The following is a 20,397-nucleotide window of genomic DNA, read 5'->3' on the forward strand; positions in this document are numbered from 1 at the left end:
GACTGTCCTGTGTGGACAAGCCCTAATTCCTGCCCAGCTGGTGAGGCTGTGAGCTTGCCAGCTCTCCCTTACCGTGTATCGCCAGGGTGGAGGTGAGAGTTTCAGCCCAGCAGACCCCCCAATACCACACTGGCTCCTTAGGTCCTGGTGTTGCTCTCTGGTTCCATGGGCTTTGTCTCCTCTAGGTCAGCAGTCTCCCCAGCACATGAGCTGCAAGTACCGTGTCATGCAGTGCCATCCATGCTGAGGCACATGCTGTGTGATGCATTACCGGATGGGAGGCATCACAGTGTGTTCACAGGAGGTCGAGACATGCCTTATACTAGTGCTGGCATGCTTAGGACTTTCTGATTGACCTACCCACCATTGCAGAGAGGGCACTCTACACACATCTTTCCTACGCTCTGGGGCAGGTGTAGAGGTAGCACCCTGCATGCACTCAGTAGTACTCTGTCCCCAATTCCGGTCAACCAAGGTGGATTAGCAAACTAGGGACACCAAGTAGTGTGTGCTCTGAGCCCTGGCATTGCAGTATGAGGGCTCTTTACCTTCTGTGAGTCTCAGAAGAGCTTGCAGCAAGGCAGGGAGAAGCCCAGGGGAGAGGTGCTACTACCTGAACACAGCGCTTTCTGTGATGATTTGTTGATGATGATGATTTGTTCGGAAAACCCTTGTTTTCAGAGTGCAGAAGTGCGGTCGCTGGGGTTACTGTGAATTGGAGAGGTTCTGCTGGGAGTTTCTGTCCCTGCTGCCCTCTGTACTAAATCTTCCCTGCAGCCTCCTTATCGAGATGTTTCCTGGCCTGGGCTGTACCAGCACATCCGTGGCTGTATGGGGTTTGAAAAGTCCCAGATTCAGCTCATTGTGTGTGCTGTCAATTTCTTTGAAATAAGCTGGTGAGTCCTAGTATGTGAGCACTACTTTCCACTCCAAATAAACCACCTTCCATGGCCAGTCACTGCACGCTCTGTCCCCTTCCAATAGCCCTAGCTAGACGGACTGTGTTCATGATGGCAGGGCCACAGGGGGTCCTCAGGGCTGGGGAGGAGCAGGGAAAATGAGCTGCCCTGGATTCTCTGTCTGGTTGTTGTATTTCTGCTCTGGACAGTCAAGAAGTAAAAATGGAAGTCTTCTATCGGGTCACTTCTAAAATATGGGCCTCCCGTGTGCCTGAGGTGGGTGTGTGAAGATGTCCTCAGAGGGGTGTGCTCTGAGTCACTGCAAAGCTCTTAGCTTCTTGGGTAGGAGACATGCTAAAAATGCAAAATAGGAGCACCTGAGATCTGACAAGGGAAACTGACTAGATCCATTGTTCAAGAGAGGTGCAGAGTGGAAACAAATCATATCAATAGCAAAAAGGACACAGTTTCTGTAATGTCTCTAGTAATCTCAGGTATGACTAGTAACCTGGCTAATTCATGGGGTCCAAAGCCAGAAGGGACCATTATGACCATCTAGTCTGACCTGTATAAGACAGGCCACAAGCCTTTGCAGAATTAATTTCTAGTTGCACTAGAGCATAACTTAAAAAAAATCCACTCCATCTAAAAATTGCTAGTGCTGGAGAATCCACTGTGACTGCTGGTAAATTTGTTCCAATGGTTAATTCTCCTCACTATTAAACATTTCCACTTATTTCCAGTCTGAATTTGTCCACCCCCTGGATGGTGTCAGACTCTGTTCTCTGCTAGACTGACTTATAGAGTGAGCAGCGTCCCAGCTGTTGGCCGATTACCCAAACCTGAACCATGACCCTTTGCAGAGCTGCCTGGTGGTAGCTGAGCTGCTGTCAGTTTAGGGTATTGCCAAGTAAATTCCAGTTAAAGGAGGTTTGGATTCCATGGTGAAAACCTCCATCCCTGCCAACCTGATCACTAGTGATTGGGCCAGGTAAGTAGCAGAGGCTAAGGTCTGGGTGTGGGTGATTTTCCATTTCCTCCTTCCGTAGAAGCTGTGGGGTGTGTGCACTCTCCCCTGGGGACGCAGTTACTAAACACCTGTTTATAGTAACCATTGTGAGCATCAGGCTGGAAAATATCCCCACAGTGCAACTCACTCAATAGCAGCCGATGCTGGAGCTCTGGGCAGGTGAGTGACTTCCAAGCAGCGGACTTTGCCACTCAGTGTGTTGCCTCTTATGTTTTCTCTCCAGCTCCTGCATGCCTGCGAAGTTCACTACCCTCATGAGGTCTGTAATGCTCTGGCACAGGCTAGGCTATGCTGACAGGCCATAGCTATCTAATGCACAGCCTCTCCAGTAACTATGGGTTTCTCTAGGAGCTATGGCCTCACTGCAGGAATCTCAGTGAGAGTCCCTTGCCTGTGCTGTGTAGGAGGCTAGATTAGATCATCATCATGATCCCTTCACACCTTAATGCCTTGCATTATACAGAGCCCCACTGTATTGTGGGGCATCCCCAGTCTATCCGGGGGGCTGTCACTGGAATGGCCCAGCCTCTCTCGTTGCCTTGTCCAGCTGTGAGTGGTAGGAAGGGAAACGCCCAGAGGCGGTGTGACTGCCATGGTGTGTGAGGAGTGGGAGTGCTGAGCGTGTTGCTCCTGCAGCCCACTAAAGCGAGATCAGGGTGTGTCTGTTCCCAGCGTGTGAGCACAGGCCAGAGCTATGATGGTTGTGAACTGCCTGGCTGTGAGCACGTCAATCTCTGCCCCTTGGTGCTGTGTTAAGAAGGGTGAGAGAGGAGGTGACCTAGTGGTGTAAATAGCAAATCCAGCGCTTTGCATGCCACATGGCGCAGCACTCCCCATCCCACCCTAAGGCTTAGGAGCCGGCTTATGGAGTGACTAGTGGTGGGTCAGTGAGGGACCCAGCCCCGTAACCAGCCTCCTGGACTGAGCTGTGTGGAAGGGGGGAGAAAAGTAAAATCTGTGGATCATCTGAGAGTTGGGCTGAGAGAAACCCCAAAGCCAAGGAAACAAATTACATAGGCTGGGGGCAGAGATTTCCACTGCATCACCTCTGCCTCCTCCTGCCCAGGCTGGCTGCCATGGAGACCAGCTGGGACAGCAGCCTCCACAGCTGGGCCAGGCCTGCCCCGGCTGTGATCCAAGCCGCCACGTACTCCAAGGCAGTGCGGCAGGCTGAGGAAACCAGGGAAGAGCTGGAAAAGATCCGGGCGCGGATCGACCATGTGAGCAAATGGCATTTCCATATGTCCATCCCTGTCTAGCTGCAACCTGCCCCCGACTAGGGATCCCGTGTTGTTCCCTGCTGGAGCCCTGACCCGAGTGTGGCACAGCTTCCAGCCGTAGCGGAGTGGAAGGGGCACTGCCGCTGAAGGGAGAAGTTTGTAGCCCACATGGTTGTGAAAAGAAGCTGCTGCAGGGATGTCTGTCTGAGTCTGCAGAGAGCCTGAACCAGTAGCTCAGAGAGGGCCGAGCTGCCTCCTCCATCTCTACAGCAGAGAAAAAGGGTGGGCAGGCCTTGCTCCCCACACATCACCCTTTGCTCCCTACCCTCTCCTCTGCTGCTTTCCTCTCCTGCCCCCCTGTTCAGCAGAGATGCTCCTGCTCTCCTTATCAGCTCTGCTCATCCCCATAGGTGAGGGGCATGCAGCCGCCTTCCTGGCACGTTTCCCTGCCTGCTCAAGCTGGGATACTCTCCCAAACTCTAGCAATGGGCTTTGGCTCTGTCTGGGTGAGGGGGGCAGCAAGTGGCATGTGTGTCATACCCAGCAGTGCCCCAGGCCTTTCCTGATTAACCCTTTCACTTCCTGTCAGATAATGCAGGCCTATGAGCGCAGTGAGCAGGTCTCCTCTGCCCAGCAAGCAGCCACGGAGATTGTGGAGGATGTGGTAGGTTCAACAGGGCACAGTGCCTCTCCCACAGACCCCTGCCCATGGGGCGAGGGTGAAAGCCGCCAGGGCTGGGCTGCTGCACAGACAGGTCCCTGCCCCTGCATGGGGTAGTTCCTGTCAGGGGAGGGGAGGCCAGGCTGAGAAGGGGGGGGCTAAGGGCAGCACCCTAACGAATCAGATTGGAGGCTGATTGCAGCCCTAAGGAGCCCTCCAACTGGAATAGATGCATCCCACCCCTCCCCCATGCACACAAGGCTCCAGTGTTGTCTCTTCCCCCCCAGCTCCTGCCACACAGTTGGGGGTGATACAACCCCAGGGCTGGGAGCTCTAGAAAGTGCCAGCGTGGCTGGTGCCCACTGTACAGAAGCGGAGCCAGGCTTGGTGGCGCTTGGCTTGCGCCCTGAGTGCTGCCACAGAGCCCCTCTTCAGGCATCTCGCAGGCAGGGGGGATTTGCAGCAAACTGTCACATGGGGTTGTTTGTGCATCCTGATCATAGGATATCAGGGTTGGAAGGGACCTCAGGAGGTTATCTAGCCAACCCCCTGCTTAAAGGGGGACCAATCCCCAATTTTTGTCCCAGGTCCCTAAATGGCCCCCTCAAGGTTTGAACTCACAACCGTGGGTTTAGCAGGCCAATGCTCAAACCACAGAGCTATCACCCCCCCCCTTTCACTTGATTGACCAAGTGAAAGTGTTTAACTAGGAAAATCCCCACCCTGGCAGGAGTTTTGTGAGCACTAGGGGCTGGTGAAGTGTGAATTAGGCTGGATCACATGTTAGTGAATGAGACCTCGGTGAATTGTGGTGAGTGCAAGCCACTGGTTTGGGTGGGTTTTTAGCTCTTTGCCCAGCATTGCTGCAGGAGGCAGTGTGGTCTAGTGGAAAGAGCACTGCACTGGGTTTCAGGAGACCTGGGTTCTAGGCCTGGCTCTGCCCCTGCCTGCTAGATGACATTGGGCAAGTCATAGTCCCTTGCTGTGCCTCAGTTTCCCCTTTGTACAGTGGACATAATTACAAGGAGGTCGGTGTCAAGGGCTTTGAGCCCAGCTAATGGGAGGTGCTATAAGAACCAGGGATCATTATGTTCATAATACTCCCGCGCTTGAGCGGCAGCGATGCCAGACACCCGCCTGGACATTACATGGGACTTAGCCATTTGCTAATGACTTGCTTTGGCAAACAAGGGAAGCCAAAGGCTCACACCCTGGTCTAGTCTGGGGAGAGGTCAGAAGGAGGAATCTGGGCCACAGTCCACCTTATCCAAGGGTGAGCTCTGGAGATCTGAATGAGGCAGGACAGGCCCAGCTGGCTCCGAACAGCCTTAGGGGAGAGCCAGGGACGTGTATACGTCGTACACCCTGAGCATGGGAAGGGGCACGCCGTTCTGGGCTGCATGAGCCCAGAGTTTCTCTCTCGGATGCCCAGGAGCAGCTGGCAGCCATCCTGGGGGACCCTGTGAAGAAGAGGAGATACCAGCAGCAAGTGACTGTCTTCATCGTGGGGTACCAGGAGACCTGTGGGCAGCGCAACAGCCTCCTGAGCCAGCTGCAGGAGGTCAGAGGGGTCTGTGGTGTGCGAGGGTCTGGGGAGAACCGGGGGGGCCCAGAGGCAAACATCATACCCGTGGCAATGCCTCTGTGCAGAGATGCAGGCTCCAGGTTGAAATGGGCACAGCTGGGGCCTCACCAGTTGGGCCTTGGCAAGCAGTTGTCCCCTCTGGCCTGGGACGCAGGCTGGACTCTGACCCGTGCTTCTCTCCCTTGCAGTTCTTCAGCTGCTCCGCGGAGCTGGGGCTGGCGGAGGAGAACTACAGCCTGCCCGACGACTTCCCCGTGTACATGGACGACGTGGCTGGCACGGTAATGCCCGGCAGGCTGGAGCCACATTGCCATCCCTGGGGCTGAGTGACTGGCACAGCAGTGCCATGACCCCAGAGCCCATGGGGCACCCTGTCCAGCTCCACGTAGCCACCCACCAGCTAGACAACCCCATGTCAATGAGCAACCCACTGGCTGCTGGCAGTGTGAGCCACCGCCCCACTCACATTCCTGCTGCTTTTTATAGGCTCTTGGAAGTGTCACTCCACCGGTTTGCTTAGGACCTGCCGACGAGCCCAAATTCCTGTGGGCCAGTTGCTCTGGGCTAGGGATGCCCCCGGGGCGCTGGGAGAGATTAACCAAGCCGGACCAGACCAGGAGGAGCTGAGTCAGAGGTGGAGGGAGGGGCAGACTCCAGGGGCTTCTCAGACCATCAGATGTGGGCACTAGGCTGCGCCCCTCCCCCAGCCCATTTCACCCAGGGCACTTGGCAGCCTGCAGTCATTTGTGGGCACTGTCCCTAGGCCCCTCTCCCATCCCCGCCCCTGCAAGAGGCTGTCTCAGGAGCTGCCCATCTCTGCTGTCAGGTCACAGCGGCTCTGAGTTCGGCTGAGGCAGCCATGTCCCGCCTGGCGGATCTGAACAAGGACATTGTCAGCTACGTGACCAGCACCCTGGCCACCCACAGCCCCAAAAGGTACTGCTGGGCAGGCAGCTGTGTCCACTATAGCCTCCCTGCCTGCTGCTACGTTCTTCCGGACCCTGCGCCCACAGATCTCCCTTTTCACATGCTGCTCCTGGCACCTGCTATCAGCCATGCTCTTGGAGTGGGTTGAGGATACAGCCTGCAGCAAAGCTGAGACCTCCAGGCTCATTACACTGATGACCTTCCCTCAGCAGCTGGGCAGGGTGGTCGCTGTGCAACTTGGCTAGGTGATGACCATGTGCACGTAGCCTAACGCGGATCAGTCTAGCTGGGGGTCCAGCCCCATTTAACCCCTAACACAACCAGTAGGACCCTGTCGATCTTTTGTCAGAGTCCTGGGTTCTCCATTTCCCTGAGGCCAGTCACAGAGAGGGGTGCTGGGTAAAGGGGCCAATCCACCATGCTTGGGTCTCCCCCACACACAGCAACCATGTCTGACTGACAGAACTGTATTTCCTAGGGAGAGAGAAAGTAATCGAAGACAGTAGAAAGGTCAGATCACCCTATGGCATGCAGTGCCCCGGGCCAGCAGGAGGGAGTCTGGGCCTCCTGGATCTAACAGCTAAACCCCCAGGCCTGTTAGCTGAGGCCAGCAGGCTCCTGAACAGCTAGCCCAGACAACTCGCAGGAGACCAGCCCCCTGCTGAGTGGGTCCCATTCAACGGAGCAGCTCCCCTTCGAAGCAGGCTACATTTGACCCCAAAAGGCACAGAAGCTGTAGCCGCAGGCAGGGGACTGCAGATTTGTGCTATCCACAACAACCAACAACTAGCTGGTCCCAGAGAGAGGCTGTGTATGTGACACCCCTCTGCCAAGTCAGGACTGCCAGGCTGAAGAGCTGGGCTCTGTGCTGAACTCCCCTGAAACAGGCTGTCTGCCCTGCACGCGTATTCCTAGGTAATCTACCCTAGAGGTTCCCCCAACTGCAGCTGGGTGGGTGGGGCTGGGCAGGGGCTGGCCTGGGGTGAGACGGGTGATCTCGTGAGATGGGGTTTGTCCTTCAGGAGCCACAGGAAGCAAGTGGAGAAGACTTTAGACAAGGCTAAGGAAGAGGTGGTCCAGATCAAACACAGGCTCCTGCAGGCTCAAGCAGGTGAGGGGCTGTGTCCCACCCCCTGTGACACGGGTATAAGGGCCTGGGGTGCTCTGGGCTCCCCAGCATTGCATCCCATGGCTGCACCTCACCACACGCCATGGCTGGCCACATGCAGGCCCTGCAGCAAGGCCTCTGGCAGGCGCATGAGCAGCAGTTGCCAGGCCAGCCACTACGCGGGTGATGCCAGCATCAGAGCCCAGGGTGCCCTGTTAGTCCCAGCGTTCAGCTCTCCTGGCCCTCCCACTTGCCAGGCTCTGCAGTGGGGCTCTGGGTGTCCCCTGGCCTAGGGTCTTTGCTGGCAGCAGGCAGTCCCTGCTCACGGTCCCCTGGGGACTCTGCCCTATACTGCCTCCCGAGGGCCTGACAGAAGTGTCATAGATTCATAGATACTAAGGTCAGAAGGGACCATTCTGATCATCTAGTCTGACCTCCTGCACAGCGCAGGCCACAGAATCTCACCCACCCACTCCTACGAAAAACCTCACCTATATCTGAGCTATTGAAGTCCTCAAATCGTGGTTTAAAGACTTCAAGGAGCAGAGAATCCTCCCTCAAGTGACCCCGTGCCCCATGCTACAGAGGAAGGCGAAAAACCTCCAGGGCCTCTTCCAATCTGCCTTGGAGGAAAATTTCTTCCCGACCCCAAATATGGCGATCAGCTAAACCCTGAGCATATGGGCAAGATTCATACCAGCCAGATACTACAGAAAATTCTTTCCTGGGTAACTCAGATCCCATCCATCTAATATCCCATCTCAGGGGATTAGGCCTATTTATCCTGAATATTTAAAGATCAATTAATTACCAAAATCACATTATCCCATCATACCATCTCCTCCATAAACTCATGTCCAGCGGCTGTTGGTCTCTTCCAGACGTGGAGACCAAGGAACAACAACTGAAGGACCAGCAGCAGCTGAGCGAGATGAAGGCAAAGGAGAGCCGGCTCTTCCGAGCCCAGCTGGAGAGCACCCAGGTGGGCAGCGGGGAGGGTGCCCAGCCCAGCTGGACCTAGGCCCTGCATGGGGAAGGGATGGAGAGCCGGCTTCTGGCACTGCCCTGGCCCACCACCCATAGCAACTCCCGAAGTCTGGGATGGGGAGAGGGACCTTCTTCTCCCTGGTGCTGCTGCTGCTGCTGCCCCACTGTCCCTTGGGCCCGGGCGCCCTGCTAACCAGCCCTGCCCTCCCTGCCCATGCAGAGATGCCTGCAAAGCCTGGAGCAGGAGAGTGGGGCTCAGCGGGCCCGCCTGGAAGCCGAGCTGAGGAGCCGGGACTCGCACATCGCGGAGCTGGACGGGTTCCTGCAGGAGAAGGCGTGGCTGCAGAGGGACGTGGCCACCGAGGTGAGGGCCCAGCTGGCCCAGGAGAGGAGCTGACCCCATAGACTCTGTACCCAGCTGTGCTCGCAGGGCGACTCCCCGGCACTGCACACTGGCCAGGGAGGGAGGGACTCAGTGCCAGGACTAATCCCACTCCTCCTGTCCCAGTGCAATGACTGCGCCCTATCCAGTCCCGCTGCATGCTCAGGGGGGCTGTTCCCCTCTGGTGCGGGGGCTGCCCAGGAGGGGCCACCAGCAGGAAGGGAGCTGGGTGAAGGGCTGGCAGAGTCCATGGTGCAACCTGAAGGGGGGTTCCCGAACCCAGAGGTGAGTCCCCATCCCCCTCACAATGCTCGATGCTCTCGACCTGGCTGCACTGCAGACTCTCCCCGCAACTGAGGATCCACCCTGGGTAGGGTGGCCAAGCCGCCCCCCGTGCAGGCTGTGGGGGGGGGTCGCGAGTTCGGGCTGCGGGTTTTAGTGTCCTCCCCCCATCAGCTTGGAGCTTCTGCTCCTCTGCATCCCCAGTGCATTACTCCCCCCCCCAGGCCCCACTCCCAGCTCCCCTGTGTGTATTAGCTCCCTGCTCCAAGCCCCCTCACCTCCTTGTGAATTACTTACCCCCCTGTTCCAGCAGATCCAGGTCTCTGGTCCCCCTGCCTGTCTCCCTCTGTCACTCCCTCTGTCCCCACTTCTCTCCCCACCCCCTTCTCTCCCTGCTCAGCACTCGGATCAGCCGCAGCCCGTTGGTGGTCCCTTGGCACACTCAGCTGCCCTGGGGCCAGGGGCACTGGCTGGGCCAGCTGGAGGGCCCAGGGAAGCTGGGAAGGAAGAGGAAGATGCTGAAGAGGAGTCAGCCACACATTCTGCAGGTACCTGCTGTCCAGGGCTGCTCAGCCCAGCCCCAGTTCACCTTGTGGGGAGGGGAGGCGGCTGGGGTTGCAGCCCCTGGAGTCCCACTCCTTGGAAGGGCGGCTCTGGGCTGGATCCCTGAATGAGGGGCCAGAAATGCCAGGGGGTCCCAACAGCAGCTGCCTTCTCCCCCCGGCTCCATTCCCCAGGGGACTGGCTGCCAAGCCATGTGGCAGGATCTGGGTGCAGGTTTGGCTGGGGTGGAGGATGTGCAAAGGCCTACGGGACAGTACCAGAGAGGTGGTGAGATCAGTGCAGGGATCAGGCCCAGAGACTCACTGCAAGGGGTGGGGGGTGACTGAGTGTGCCCAGCCCTGCCCTGCGTGCCCTGGGCTCCGTCAGTGCCAGGATGGGCAGCCTCTCTTCTGGCTGGAGGGGTCCAAGGTCATGTCCCCAGGGCAGAGGGGACATGGCTCCAGGAGATGCCCAGTCCCCACATCCCGCTGCCCTGTGCTGTTCCTGCTGGCAGAGTCCCTGCAGAGCCCAGCATGCCAGGCCTGTGTTGGCCCAGCCTGTGGACTGGCACCCGCAGCTGGGGTCAGCGGGGCGAGTGCATGGTGGGGAAGGAAAACGGGTGATTTCACAGCTGCTCCTGGCTGGGAGGGGCTGGCACTGCAGGGAGATGCCCTTTGTGCATCAGCTGCCAAGGCCATGTGACTCAAAGGTATTGACACCAATGGGAGTTAGGCACCTAATTACCTTTATTTCGTGCCCGTCTCTGCAGGGGGTAAGAGGAGCCCGAGTCGGGGCGCTGCAGCCGGGAATGGAGCAGTGCAGATTCCAGAGGCCTCGACTACATGTGAGGTGGGTGTCCTGCTGTCGGGGGGAGGGGAGAGGAGGTCGGCCTTTGGGGACCACTCAGGATGGCTCTTTCTTTTCCTTCTCACTCCTGATTTCCTGAGGATTGGACCTGGGCCTGTACTGCCATGAAAGCGAACTGGCACCTCCTCAGGTTGGAGACGGGCAGGGGCAAGGTGGGGAGGGGGAGAACCGGGCAAGGGAGGGGCCAGGGAGCTCGTCCTGCAGCTGGGTCTCAGTCTGAGTGCTGGCTTGTGTCTTCCAGCTCCTGGCCCGGCACCTGGCTGCCCTGGAGGCAGAGTTAGCTGCAGCCCAGCTGCAAAGCCGGGAGGACACAGAGCACTGGGAGAGGCACTGCAGGACCATGGCAGCTGAGTGGGAGGAGGTGGGTGTTTGCGGGACCTGGCATGGTGGGGGATGGGGGCTGGTTCAGGGGGCACAAGATCTCCTCAGGGAAGAGAAGAGATTTCAGATTCTCCCGAGTCGCTGCCTGTAATGTTAGGGAGTGTCCAAGCTCCATGGGGCTCTCCAGGATCTGTGGGTCCAGCGGGTTCATTGCTTGGATGCCGGGTGTGTGACAGAGCTGGGCATGGCCTGGGCAAGCCCTCTCAGACGGGCGTGCTCCAGCAGGCACGCATTGCCAGGATTGTCCCTCGCCAGGGGAGCTGCGTGGCCAAAATCCGCACCTGCCCTGTGTGTGGAAGGTCAGGCTGGGGTGGCCTGGGACCTGCATGAGTGCTGGGGCAGGGTTGTCTGTCCTGTGCTCTAGGAGAGGCAGAGATTATTGCAGCACACCTGGCACCCAGTGGAGACGGCACAGCACTTGGAGATGATGTGCCCAGTGGAGACGACGTGCCCAGCAGAGATGGCGCAGCACCTGGAGATGTCCCAGTGGGGGCAGCCAATGAAGCAGGTGGCCATGGTGCAGCCAGCGCAGCGAGGGGAGACAGCTCAGCAGTTGGAGACAGTGCAGCAGGGGGTACTGGTGCAGCCGGTGGAGACGGTGCAGCAGACACAGCCGGTGCTGCAGGTGCAGCTGGCTGAGCGAGTGGAGACAGCCCCACAGGTGAGGGGACGTCGCAGGCACGGTGGGAGGTGGCGCAGCAGCTGAGTCTGGCAGAGTGGAAGGGGCAGGGCAGTGACTTGGTGTGAGCTGAGCAGAGGAGCAGCATGGAGCGGACTGAGGCTGAGGTGTGGGGGGCAGAGCAATGGGCTGGGAAGGGATTTTCAGCAGCGTTTTGAATGGGGCTGGGCAGAGCAAGGGGGTGGTCGGGAGCCTGGCACCATCACTGCCTTTTCCGGCGCCCCAAGGTGGGCGCTGCTGCTGCCACAGTGACTTAGAGGATTCTTGGTCTGGTTTCCAGATGTTTGCAGCTGGATCGCAGTTGACTTTGGAGGCCAAAGGTTTCCCTGAGCTGACTCTGCCCCCCACCCCTGCTGGAGGAGCCACTCCTTCCCCAGGGCCCACCAGACATGGGGGCGCCCCCAGAGCAGGTGGGTGGGACATATTGCAGACAGCCTTCACCAGCATGTGCCTCCTCTGTGCCCGGGCCAGGCAGGCACCCAGGGTGATGCTAGAGAGGGACAAGGACAGCCTGGCACAGGCATGCTGGGGGGGCAATGCCCTTAGGTGGTGTTGCTGAGGGTCTGCCCAAGACTGCAGGATTGGGCCCGTCATCCCCATGGCTTGCCTTGGGAAGCCAGCTCTGCCCGTGTATTGTGAGGTGGGCAGTGCCTCCTTGGCGTCCCATACTGTGTGTCTCTGGGCATGTTGCCTTGTAGAAGCGAGGCCCCTCGGGGGGTGAAGAGATTGCTACTTCCAGCAGCGAAGGGAACCGACCTCCTTGAGATCAGACAGCAGACAGCAGAGGCCTGACTTTGGGGAGAAGATGGGTGGGGGTTCTAGGCCCTGCTCCCCAAGTACCTGGGTGGCATTAACAGGGCTGGGGGGTGTTGTCTACAGCACAAGGATTTGCTCTGCCATGCCCAGGCAATGCTCCCTCGATCACAGCCTCTGCTTGGCACCGTGAAGAGCCATGCAGCCATGGGGGGCAGGGGATGTGCCCAGCCCACTAGGGCCCCAACCTCTCCCCCCACAAGCAGTCATGCGGGTATGCCCAGAGAGGAGCCCCACTGTGCTCTGCTGCCCAGAATGGTGCCTACCCAGTCCCTGCCCTTCCATGGCCAGGACTGACCCTGTCTCCACCTGACCCAGGTGCTTCCCCAGATGCCCTGTCCCAGTCCCACAGCGGGTCAACCCCAGTGCCTGCAACCGGACACGGTGGAGCCAACAGCTGCGTGGTGGCCTTCATAGAGACCTTGAGGGCAGGACTTATCGCTAAAGGTAAAGCCACCAGGAACGGGGGAAAAGGCAGCAGCAGCCCCTGGTGTGTCCGTAGCAAGCCGTGGTGCACAGGCAGGCAGCGCACTCCTCAACCGGAGGACAGAGGCCCTAGAGTTAGCAGGAGCAGCCTGTTCCTGGGGCCCTGCCACCCCAGCAGGCTAGTCCTGCCTGGGACAAGCTAAGGTCCTTATCTGGTCCCATCCCCATTCAATGTATTTACCCTCCCAGCCTGGGGTAGGGCCATGGCCAGCTATAGGCTACGTAGACAGTGTAGTGGGCAAGCTATTGGTAAATCCATTGATAGTAATGCAGGGAGCAGAGTCATGGTTACAGCGGGGCAATGGGCATCAGGACTCCTGGGTTCCAGCCCTAGCTGTGCCATGTGCTGCCTGTAGACCCCAGCCAAGTCGCTGCCCCACTCTGTGGCCTGGGGTGGCGAGGCTGAGCTTGTGAATGTACAGGAAGCACTTTGGGTGCTCCGTAGCCTGTAGCTCGTTGCCTCCGCTCTGGTGGGCAGACTATTTGGGTAAGCTGGGCCTTGGTGCTGCTGGCCCTGCCCTTCAGCTCAGGCAGCAGGGGCTGTGGTTTTGGATCCAGCAGGTCCGAGCTCAGTCCCTGCCGCTAACCCATGTGCTGGTGCCCTCGGCTGGATGGTGCTGTGCAATGATTGTGCTTGAGCGGCTGACCCGTTAGTGCTTGGATTGCAGAGCTCCACGCACTGGCTCGGCTCCTGGATGGCCCGTGTGGCACGCAGATGACAGAGCTCCCAGCGGCCCTGGAGGAAGCAGCAGGAGCTGAAATCTGCACACTGCTTGGGAACGCTACCCTAGGTATGGGACTCGCCGGGCCTGAGACTCCCAGCCCGGCATGGCAAGGCTGCCCACGGGGCTCTACAGCGCTGGGTGTGGTCTCCAGAGCAGCTGACTGTGAAGCTGAGCTGCTTCTGTTCCTTTCCTGGGTCATGTTCCTGCCAACGTGATCTTGGGCAGCCCTGATTGCTCCCAGCTCTCCCAAGCAGCCCTCTGGGTTTGAAATCACTGGCACCCTCCTGGCATTGCTCCCTGCAGCCCCCCAGTGCTCCTGCCCAGACCTGCAGGAGGGGCCTGCTTGTACAGCAGCTGGGCAGTTGTGCTAGGTCCAGGTTGTAAAAGCAGTGAGTATATGGTCAGTGATCCAGATCTATCAGAGACACCCTAGGATATCTCGGTTTTGTGACACCCGGAAACTGGAAAGTCTGGCTGGAGTTCCAGCTTCACTGCCCGCATTGGCACCCCAGCCAGTGCCCGTGGAACCTCCAGCCACTGCAGAACTGAGCTGTCCCCTTCACAAGCTGCTGGGCTGACATCAGCTCCTAGCGCGGGTGCTCGGGCGTCTGGTCACTGTTGGGTGCAATGATCATCAGATCAGTAAAGCCTCAACTGGTCTGAGATCCCTCCCGCCATGTGCCCTGCCTGGGTGCTCCTGCTGCCTGCATTTGGATGCTGCATGTTCAGCCTTGGGCTCTCTCATGCAAGCATCTTGCTTTAGGATTCACTCCCCTGGGTGATCTGCCCAACCTCGACTCTACTGACTGCTAGGGAGCAGCACCAAGACACTGTTAGTTTGTTAATGATCCTGGTATGGTGATACCTAGGGCCCCATTGCACTGGGGCTGTAGAAACCCAGCAGACTAGACAGTCCGGCACCGACTCCATACAGCTCGTAGCACGATGTGCTTTGTGCTGTGTTATTGCCATGGTGACCAGTGTTATCTCAGTGTGCCAGTGTCAGAAGAAGGGGTTTATCTCTCGGGGGTGCTGGGGACAGTGGAGGGAGAGCAACAGACAAGATCAGCTTCTGTGGCTTCCAGTTTTTTACAGCTTGCTTGAAGGTATAAGCAATAATGACAAGATGCTGCTCCAGCCGCAGGACGTGACGTCAGATCAAGGGGCACCAGCTCTGGGAAAAGGTGTTGCCCTGGGTGGAGCAGGGTAAGTGGTTGGGGGGCGTCGTCCCAGTTCCCGAGCTCCCTGCTGCCGGGCACACAGTTCAGCTCCCCAGTGGTCTGTGGGACCAGGTGCCTCGCTGCTTACCCAGCTCTTTCTCCCCTTCGTTTCAGCCCGTTGGCTCTGGACCAGCGCCCTGTAGGAGGAGGGCACAGTTCCCATGCTGTCCCGGTAAGGGAGCTTGGGAGGCCAGGGTGGGCAGTATAGGCCCAAATCCCCTGGACTGGCTGAGCTGCTCTTGGCACAAGTCAATGCAGGGAGTCGAGGTGGCGTGGTGCCTCCCAAGCTGCAATGAGCACTGCGGGTATGAACAGCCAGCATCGACCCCCAGGTCTCTGTATGCCTAGCCACAGAGGCAGCCAGACAGCTAGCAATGGCTGGCACCCTGCTCTCGCACCCAGTGTCTGTTGGTCTGGCCACTCACTGGCCAGCTCTTGTGCTCAGGATGGGCCCTCCAGTGCATGTCCTGGGGCATGGCTCAGCACTGGTGGAGGGAAGAGCGCCCCCATGTGGTGATTCACCATTGGCTGCAGTGGAGCTGCGCTCACCCTGCTGGGAGAGCTAGGCCCAGGGGTTGCTACTGCTAACCATCTCCTGCCGTTCTTGTCCAGCTAACCCAAGGCCAGCTGATGAGCGCAGGAGGGGGGCTGAGTCCCAGGTCCAAGCCTGGCAGCACCGGGACCAAGAGGAGAGCCCCCAGGGTCCTGTTTACTCAGCAAGATGAGCTGCACAACAGACGGGTGCTGAACCAAGGCGTATGCAGAGGCCAGGTGCCATGGGGCCTGTACCAGGTAGGTGAGCCTGCTCTCAGACACCAGCCAAGCCTGGAGGAATGGCTGGAATCACCTGCCGGCAATGGAGGCTACCTCCCCTGGCATCCCTCTGCTTCCTGCACTTGCACTGAGCCTCTCTCACTCACGGCCTCTAACCACTGGCAACAGGAGGGGCATTTTCCCTTCATCTGGGAGCTGGGGTGGCCGGAGACGCCCACCATTTAAATGGGGGGAGGAGGAATATCATACAACTCACGTGATGATCTCTCCAGCTGGCTCTCCCCACGCTCCCTGCCCTGGGTCATTGGCCTTGCACCGAATGGCAGATGAGTGAGTGGGGCCCATTAGCTCAGAGAGGCCAGTCTAGAATGTGTCTCGCCCTTTCATCGGAGTGTCTCCAAATACCTTCCAGATCCTCACGCCTCCAGGGAGACAGATGAGTCCCAGGATTCCCATTTTACAGATGGGGAAACTGAGGTACAGCGAGGCCACCCCAGGAGTCCATGGCAGTTTCCACGCCCTGCACTGTGCACTGACCACTAGAATCCTGCTGCCTTCAAGCAGGAAATGATCTAAGAGAGCCCCGTGCCTCACCCGGATCCAGGGAAGGCCAAGCTACATTTAGCCCATGAGGGATCTGCCATGATTCCCTTGTGGGCTGCCTAGAACAGCATCTGAGCTGACTACTGGGGTCTACTGCAGACAATATGGAGGGTGTAATGGGGTCCCCGGGCAAGAACAGAACCATGCCGGGCTGCAGTGGTGCTGTGCTCAGGGGCCATCTTTCCCGGCAGGACGCCAGCCTGCTGATGGGGGGCTTCCGATGGCTCCGCCACCAGAGGTTCGAGGGCCTGGTGAGGGGTTACCTGGCCTATGTCTGCATGAAGGAGGCAGAAGAAACCTTGGAGCAACTTCAGGGCAGTTGTGGCTGCAGGAAGGCGCCCCGTGTGCTGGGGCGACTCCGAGGGCTGAGGCAGCAGGTAGGGCTGGCTAGGACGGCTCTGCAGCCCTGCTTCCTTCGCTCCCTGGCTGGAGCCCAGAGGTGCTTTGCTCTGAGTGGGTGGATCAGTGGGTCTGTGGCCAGAGGCCGCTACCAGGGTGTGGCTGAGCAGGGGTGCTCGGGGTCCCTTTGGAGTGTGGGGGTGCTGGCAGTGTGTAGCTGCATGTGCTGGGGGCATGCTGGGTGGTTGGGGCGCTGGCACGCCCTGCTCTCTGCATTGACCCCACTTCGGTTTCCTCCGTGTCCCTGGCAGAGACTCCAGCGCTGGCAGGGCGAGTGGTGCTGCAGCCGGGCGAGGCGGCTGCAGCTGGCAGAGCTGCTCAGCGAGACGCTGGGGCGTGTGGAGGAGCATTCAGGGCTGTTCCTGATCCAGCCCATGCTGCCATGGGCTGGCCGGTAATGCCCACTCTCACCCAGGTGGGGGGTCAGGGTGGGAACCAGCTCAAGGGATCCCCCTGTCCATTGGCATTGCTGGCTCTGGCAGCAGGGAGCAGGGCAGCTGTGGGCCCTCGTCCCGCCCACGGTCCTCCTCTTGGCAGCTCCCATTTCCAAACCAACCCCCCAGGGCCCCTCTTGTTCCAGCCTCCCTTGAGATCTCTCCCCCTTCACCTTCAACCCTCCCCCCATTACAGCCCCCTGGGAGGTAGGTGGGTCTGGGCTCCTGGATCATCCCCTAGCCCCCATTCCCCTCCCCTCCTGACAGCCTCCCCGGGGCTTTAACCCATCTTCTCCAGGCCAATCGCACTAACCCCTCCTGGAAGGAGCGACATTCGGCCCCAACCCGCTCCCAAGATGCTGGTGCCAGCGCTGATGGGACAGGTAGGGTCCTGGCCAGCTATGACGCCCCCCAGGACTAGGCTGGGTGATGTCTGGAAGGCCTAGGGCTACCAGGTGGGCTACCCCAGAGAGACACCTCGCCCTGGGGGCCCAGTGCAACCTGGGCACCTCAAGGGTTTGTGGTCCCTCTGCCCCTGGCAGGAGGGTGCTGCCTGCATTGCCACTGGCCTAAGTGTAGGGGTTCAGTGTTGCTCCCCCAGATCCAGGCTTGGTCTTGGGCATGGGGCAGAGACACAGAACCCAGAGGGAGAGGCCCTTTTGCCCACACAGGATGGAACTGGCAGAATCAAGAGGCTACAGCTCCCCTGTCTGCCCTCTGGCCTTCTCTGCCCCAGTCGTTCCTCACTGGGTCCCCCTGCCACAGCCTGGCAAAGGGAGAGGCGGGAAGCTCTCTGTCCTGACGCAGCAATGAGATGCCTGTATCTGACTGCAGGAAGTGAACAGCCCCCTGGCCATGCGGGGTCTCCGGCTGTGCACCCCAAGGGAGGAAGGGCCTCACAAGTTGTGGAGCTTCTCAGCACTGGGGAGCAGTGGGGTCTGGCCACAGCAGGACCTGGCATTGCCAAGCCCGCTGGTGATCACCCCGCGGCTACTGGAGATGGACCTCAATGGCTACCTGCTGCAGGAGCACCAGGTGAGGTAGGCAAAGAAAAGAACCACACACACACCCCCACGCACCCGTCAAGGGGCCCAGAGCCACTACTCCTCCCCTGCAATGTCTCCTGCCTGAGGGGTCTCAGGCAACCATGCTGTCTCTTCCCTGCCCCCAGGAGCCTGGGGCTATCCCTCCCCCCTGTGGTGCCCTCTCCCATTGCCAAGAGCTGAGTGCATTGCCCTGACTGCACCCCCAGAGCTGAGTTGGAAATGTGCCCCCAGGTAGCCAGGGGGCCCTCTGCATGTGACTCAGGGTCAATGGCCAGCTTGCTCTGGATGCCAACCCGCCTCTGGGCACTGGGCTGCTCGGCCTGTCGCAGATTTGGCTCGATGCTCCAGTGGGTGTAAGCAGAGCCCCCCGCCCTGTCCCACGAGCACCGAGTGACCAGAGTGCATCACTAACACTCAAGCCACAGCTAAAACTGGGCAGCATCCTGCTTGGTCCAGGCTGGGTCCCTGCATATCCCGTAAGCTAGGACACTGGGGTCCGTGCCCCCAGCCCCAGGGCCTCGTGCTGCTCCCAGTGCTCATCCTATTCTCCCCATGCCTTGCAGCAGGAGGAGCCAGCCTGGCCCAGGCCCAGCCAGTCCCAGAGCCAGGCCCTTCGCAGCCTCGCTGAGGAGGTTCTTTCCCGTCCGACGCGGAGTGGCCCTGATAGGTCCCAGCCACTCGGAGAGGCCATAAGTGCCCAGCTGTGGGTCCAGATCGGCTCGCGATCCCGTAGGCACATTCCGGACTCCAGGACACAGTTGGAGAAACCATCTATTGGAAATCAGCTGGCTGGGGAAGGATCCCAGCCAATCACAGTCCAGAATGGCCAGACAGCGCCCCCCCCCCCCCAAAAAAAGACACTGAACCTACATGTCCGCAATCACAGCCCTCCTTTCCCTGCCAGGCCCCAATCCCCCCTGCAGAAGCACATTTCTCTGTGTTGGTGGCTGCACTCTGGCCGGCACCTGGCGAGGACACCCTGTGCTTCGGCGCTGGCCTGCGGGATAGTATATGGACTGAGCTGGAGCTGTTCGTAACACTGCAGCCTGACCTGGATACTGGGGATTCCTGTCTGGCTAACTGGGTTAGTTTGGGACAAACAAGCTCTCAGGGGCTGTCGGGGAAAAACATGCAGGAAGGGAAAGAATGGCTCCAGCACAGCCACTGCTCAGGACTTGAGGGTGCTGAGCAACAAGGCCAAGGCCCGAAAAGGCTCCAAGAGATCCAAAACCTGGAGTAGAGTTTAAAAGGGACTCGTTCTGGAAGGGGCAGAGGGCTTTAGGGGACACAGGCACCCACTGGGCATGTCTGAAGAAGCTAGGCCTGCTGCAGCTACCCTGGGGGTGGTGAGCCGTGGGCTTAGCCGGTTGTTTTATGATGCTTGTTCTCAGCGTGCTTTGTTCCTACTGTCCAAATAAACCCGCCTTTGGTTCACCAGGCCGGCTGCTCACTGCACCGCTGCTCAGCAACGCCCGAAGGGCAGAACTGCAGGGGCCGGACTCAGGCGAACCTGCTGGATGAGCACAGGTGCTCTGCCGAGTGCTGCAGCCCAGGGGCAGGTCTAAGAATGGAAGACTCAATTGATTCTCTCCCCGGAGAGATAGCGACAGAGGCCTGGCACCAGAGGGGTGCACGCAGTGAAGCCAGCAGGGGACAGAGGCACAGCTAGCCCCATTACTGTGACGCAGGAAAGTGGCACCAGAAGTGGGAGGGTTAGCGGGTCCATAGCTCTCCCACTTTTTGGACCCCTTCCGCCTTAGACCTCCACCCCCAGCCAGGCCAGCATGGAGCCCGGTCGGGGAGCCGGGGTAGTTGTGGGAGCCATGCAGACCTTCCACCTGCCTGCGGGGCTGAGAGCAGTCCCGGGCCTATGTCCCCACCTCCTAAGCTCCCTACACCACAAGCAGCTATCACAGCTCCCTACAGCTGCCTGCGCGGGCTCTTACCACAGCTGGGCTGCGGCTATGAGGCCCTGCCCCCTCAGCCAGAGCTGGGTCAGGGATAGCCACACAGACAGGTAGCTATGGGGAGCCTGGATCCCTCCAGCTTCCGTGGACAGAGGTCTGGGAGACGGGGACGTGGCCAGCGGGCTGCTTTTGGCCCAGCCAGGGCGGGGGGACTGGGCTCCCTGGCACTGCTCTGGCTTCCAGCTTGGCATGGGGCAGGTCCTCTGGGAAAGAGGAGGAGCAGGGCAAAAGTTTGCGGCCCCCCAGTTCTGGGAAGGCTCTGATGCCCTTGACACAGGGCACTTATGGATATGGACACTCAGCTGGGTTAGTTAAGTTTTGGCGAAGTTGTAGGTTGGGGGATAGTAGAACTGGGCTCACAATGGATGGATGGCTTCTA

The 20,397-nt window shown here is 59.2% G+C and overlaps 1 protein-coding gene across 10 annotated transcripts; it reads left to right on the forward strand.

The window, feature by feature from the left end:
* The first annotated feature begins 503 nt into the window (after nucleotides 1-503).
* LOC119862257 lies at nucleotides 504-19,485 on the forward strand. Of its 10 annotated transcripts, none has more exons than XM_038418638.2 (25): nucleotides 504-2,088; nucleotides 2,996-3,149; nucleotides 3,739-3,813; nucleotides 5,243-5,371; nucleotides 5,584-5,676; nucleotides 6,222-6,331; nucleotides 7,345-7,433; nucleotides 8,312-8,412; nucleotides 8,638-8,781; nucleotides 8,926-9,084; nucleotides 9,482-9,629; nucleotides 10,394-10,473; nucleotides 10,733-10,852; nucleotides 11,237-11,533; nucleotides 11,832-11,961; nucleotides 12,683-12,811; nucleotides 13,519-13,641; nucleotides 14,661-14,781; nucleotides 14,910-14,967; nucleotides 15,408-15,587; nucleotides 16,364-16,549; nucleotides 16,823-16,965; nucleotides 17,304-17,388; nucleotides 17,840-18,040; nucleotides 18,615-19,485. In XM_038418638.2, exons 2-25 carry the CDS (start codon nucleotides 3,006-3,008, stop codon nucleotides 19,086-19,088), a joined length of 3,519 nt encoding a protein of 1,172 aa, XP_038274566.1. In that variant the 5' UTR covers nucleotides 504-2,088; nucleotides 2,996-3,005; the 3' UTR covers nucleotides 19,089-19,485. The 10 variants fall into 10 exon arrangements, with proteins under 10 accessions (XP_038274566.1, XP_043350383.1, XP_038274568.1 ...); XM_043494448.1 differs by having other exon boundaries at nucleotides 504-896; nucleotides 1,949-3,149; XM_038418640.2 differs by lacking the exon at nucleotides 2,996-3,149.
* Nucleotides 19,486-20,397: the final 912 nt, after the last annotated feature.

The sequence above is a fragment of the Dermochelys coriacea genome, chromosome 10 (assembly GCF_009764565.3).
Source record: "Dermochelys coriacea isolate rDerCor1 chromosome 10, rDerCor1.pri.v4, whole genome shotgun sequence".
NCBI lineage: Eukaryota > Metazoa > Chordata > Testudines > Dermochelyidae > Dermochelys > Dermochelys coriacea.

Bases quoted from the DNA above. Each gene is read 5' to 3' on its own strand.
- LOC119862257 (XM_043494447.1), top strand. From the start codon at position 3,520: ATGCTCCTGCTCTCCTTATCAGCTCTGCTCATCCCCATAGGTGAGGGG. The intron at 5,677-6,221 runs GTAATGCCCGGC...CTCTGCTGTCAG, and splicing joins TGGACGACGTGGCTGGCACG to GTCACAGCGGCTCTGAGTTC. The intron at 16,550-16,822 runs GTAGGGCTGGCT...TGTCCCTGGCAG, and splicing joins TCCGAGGGCTGAGGCAGCAG to AGACTCCAGCGCTGGCAGGG.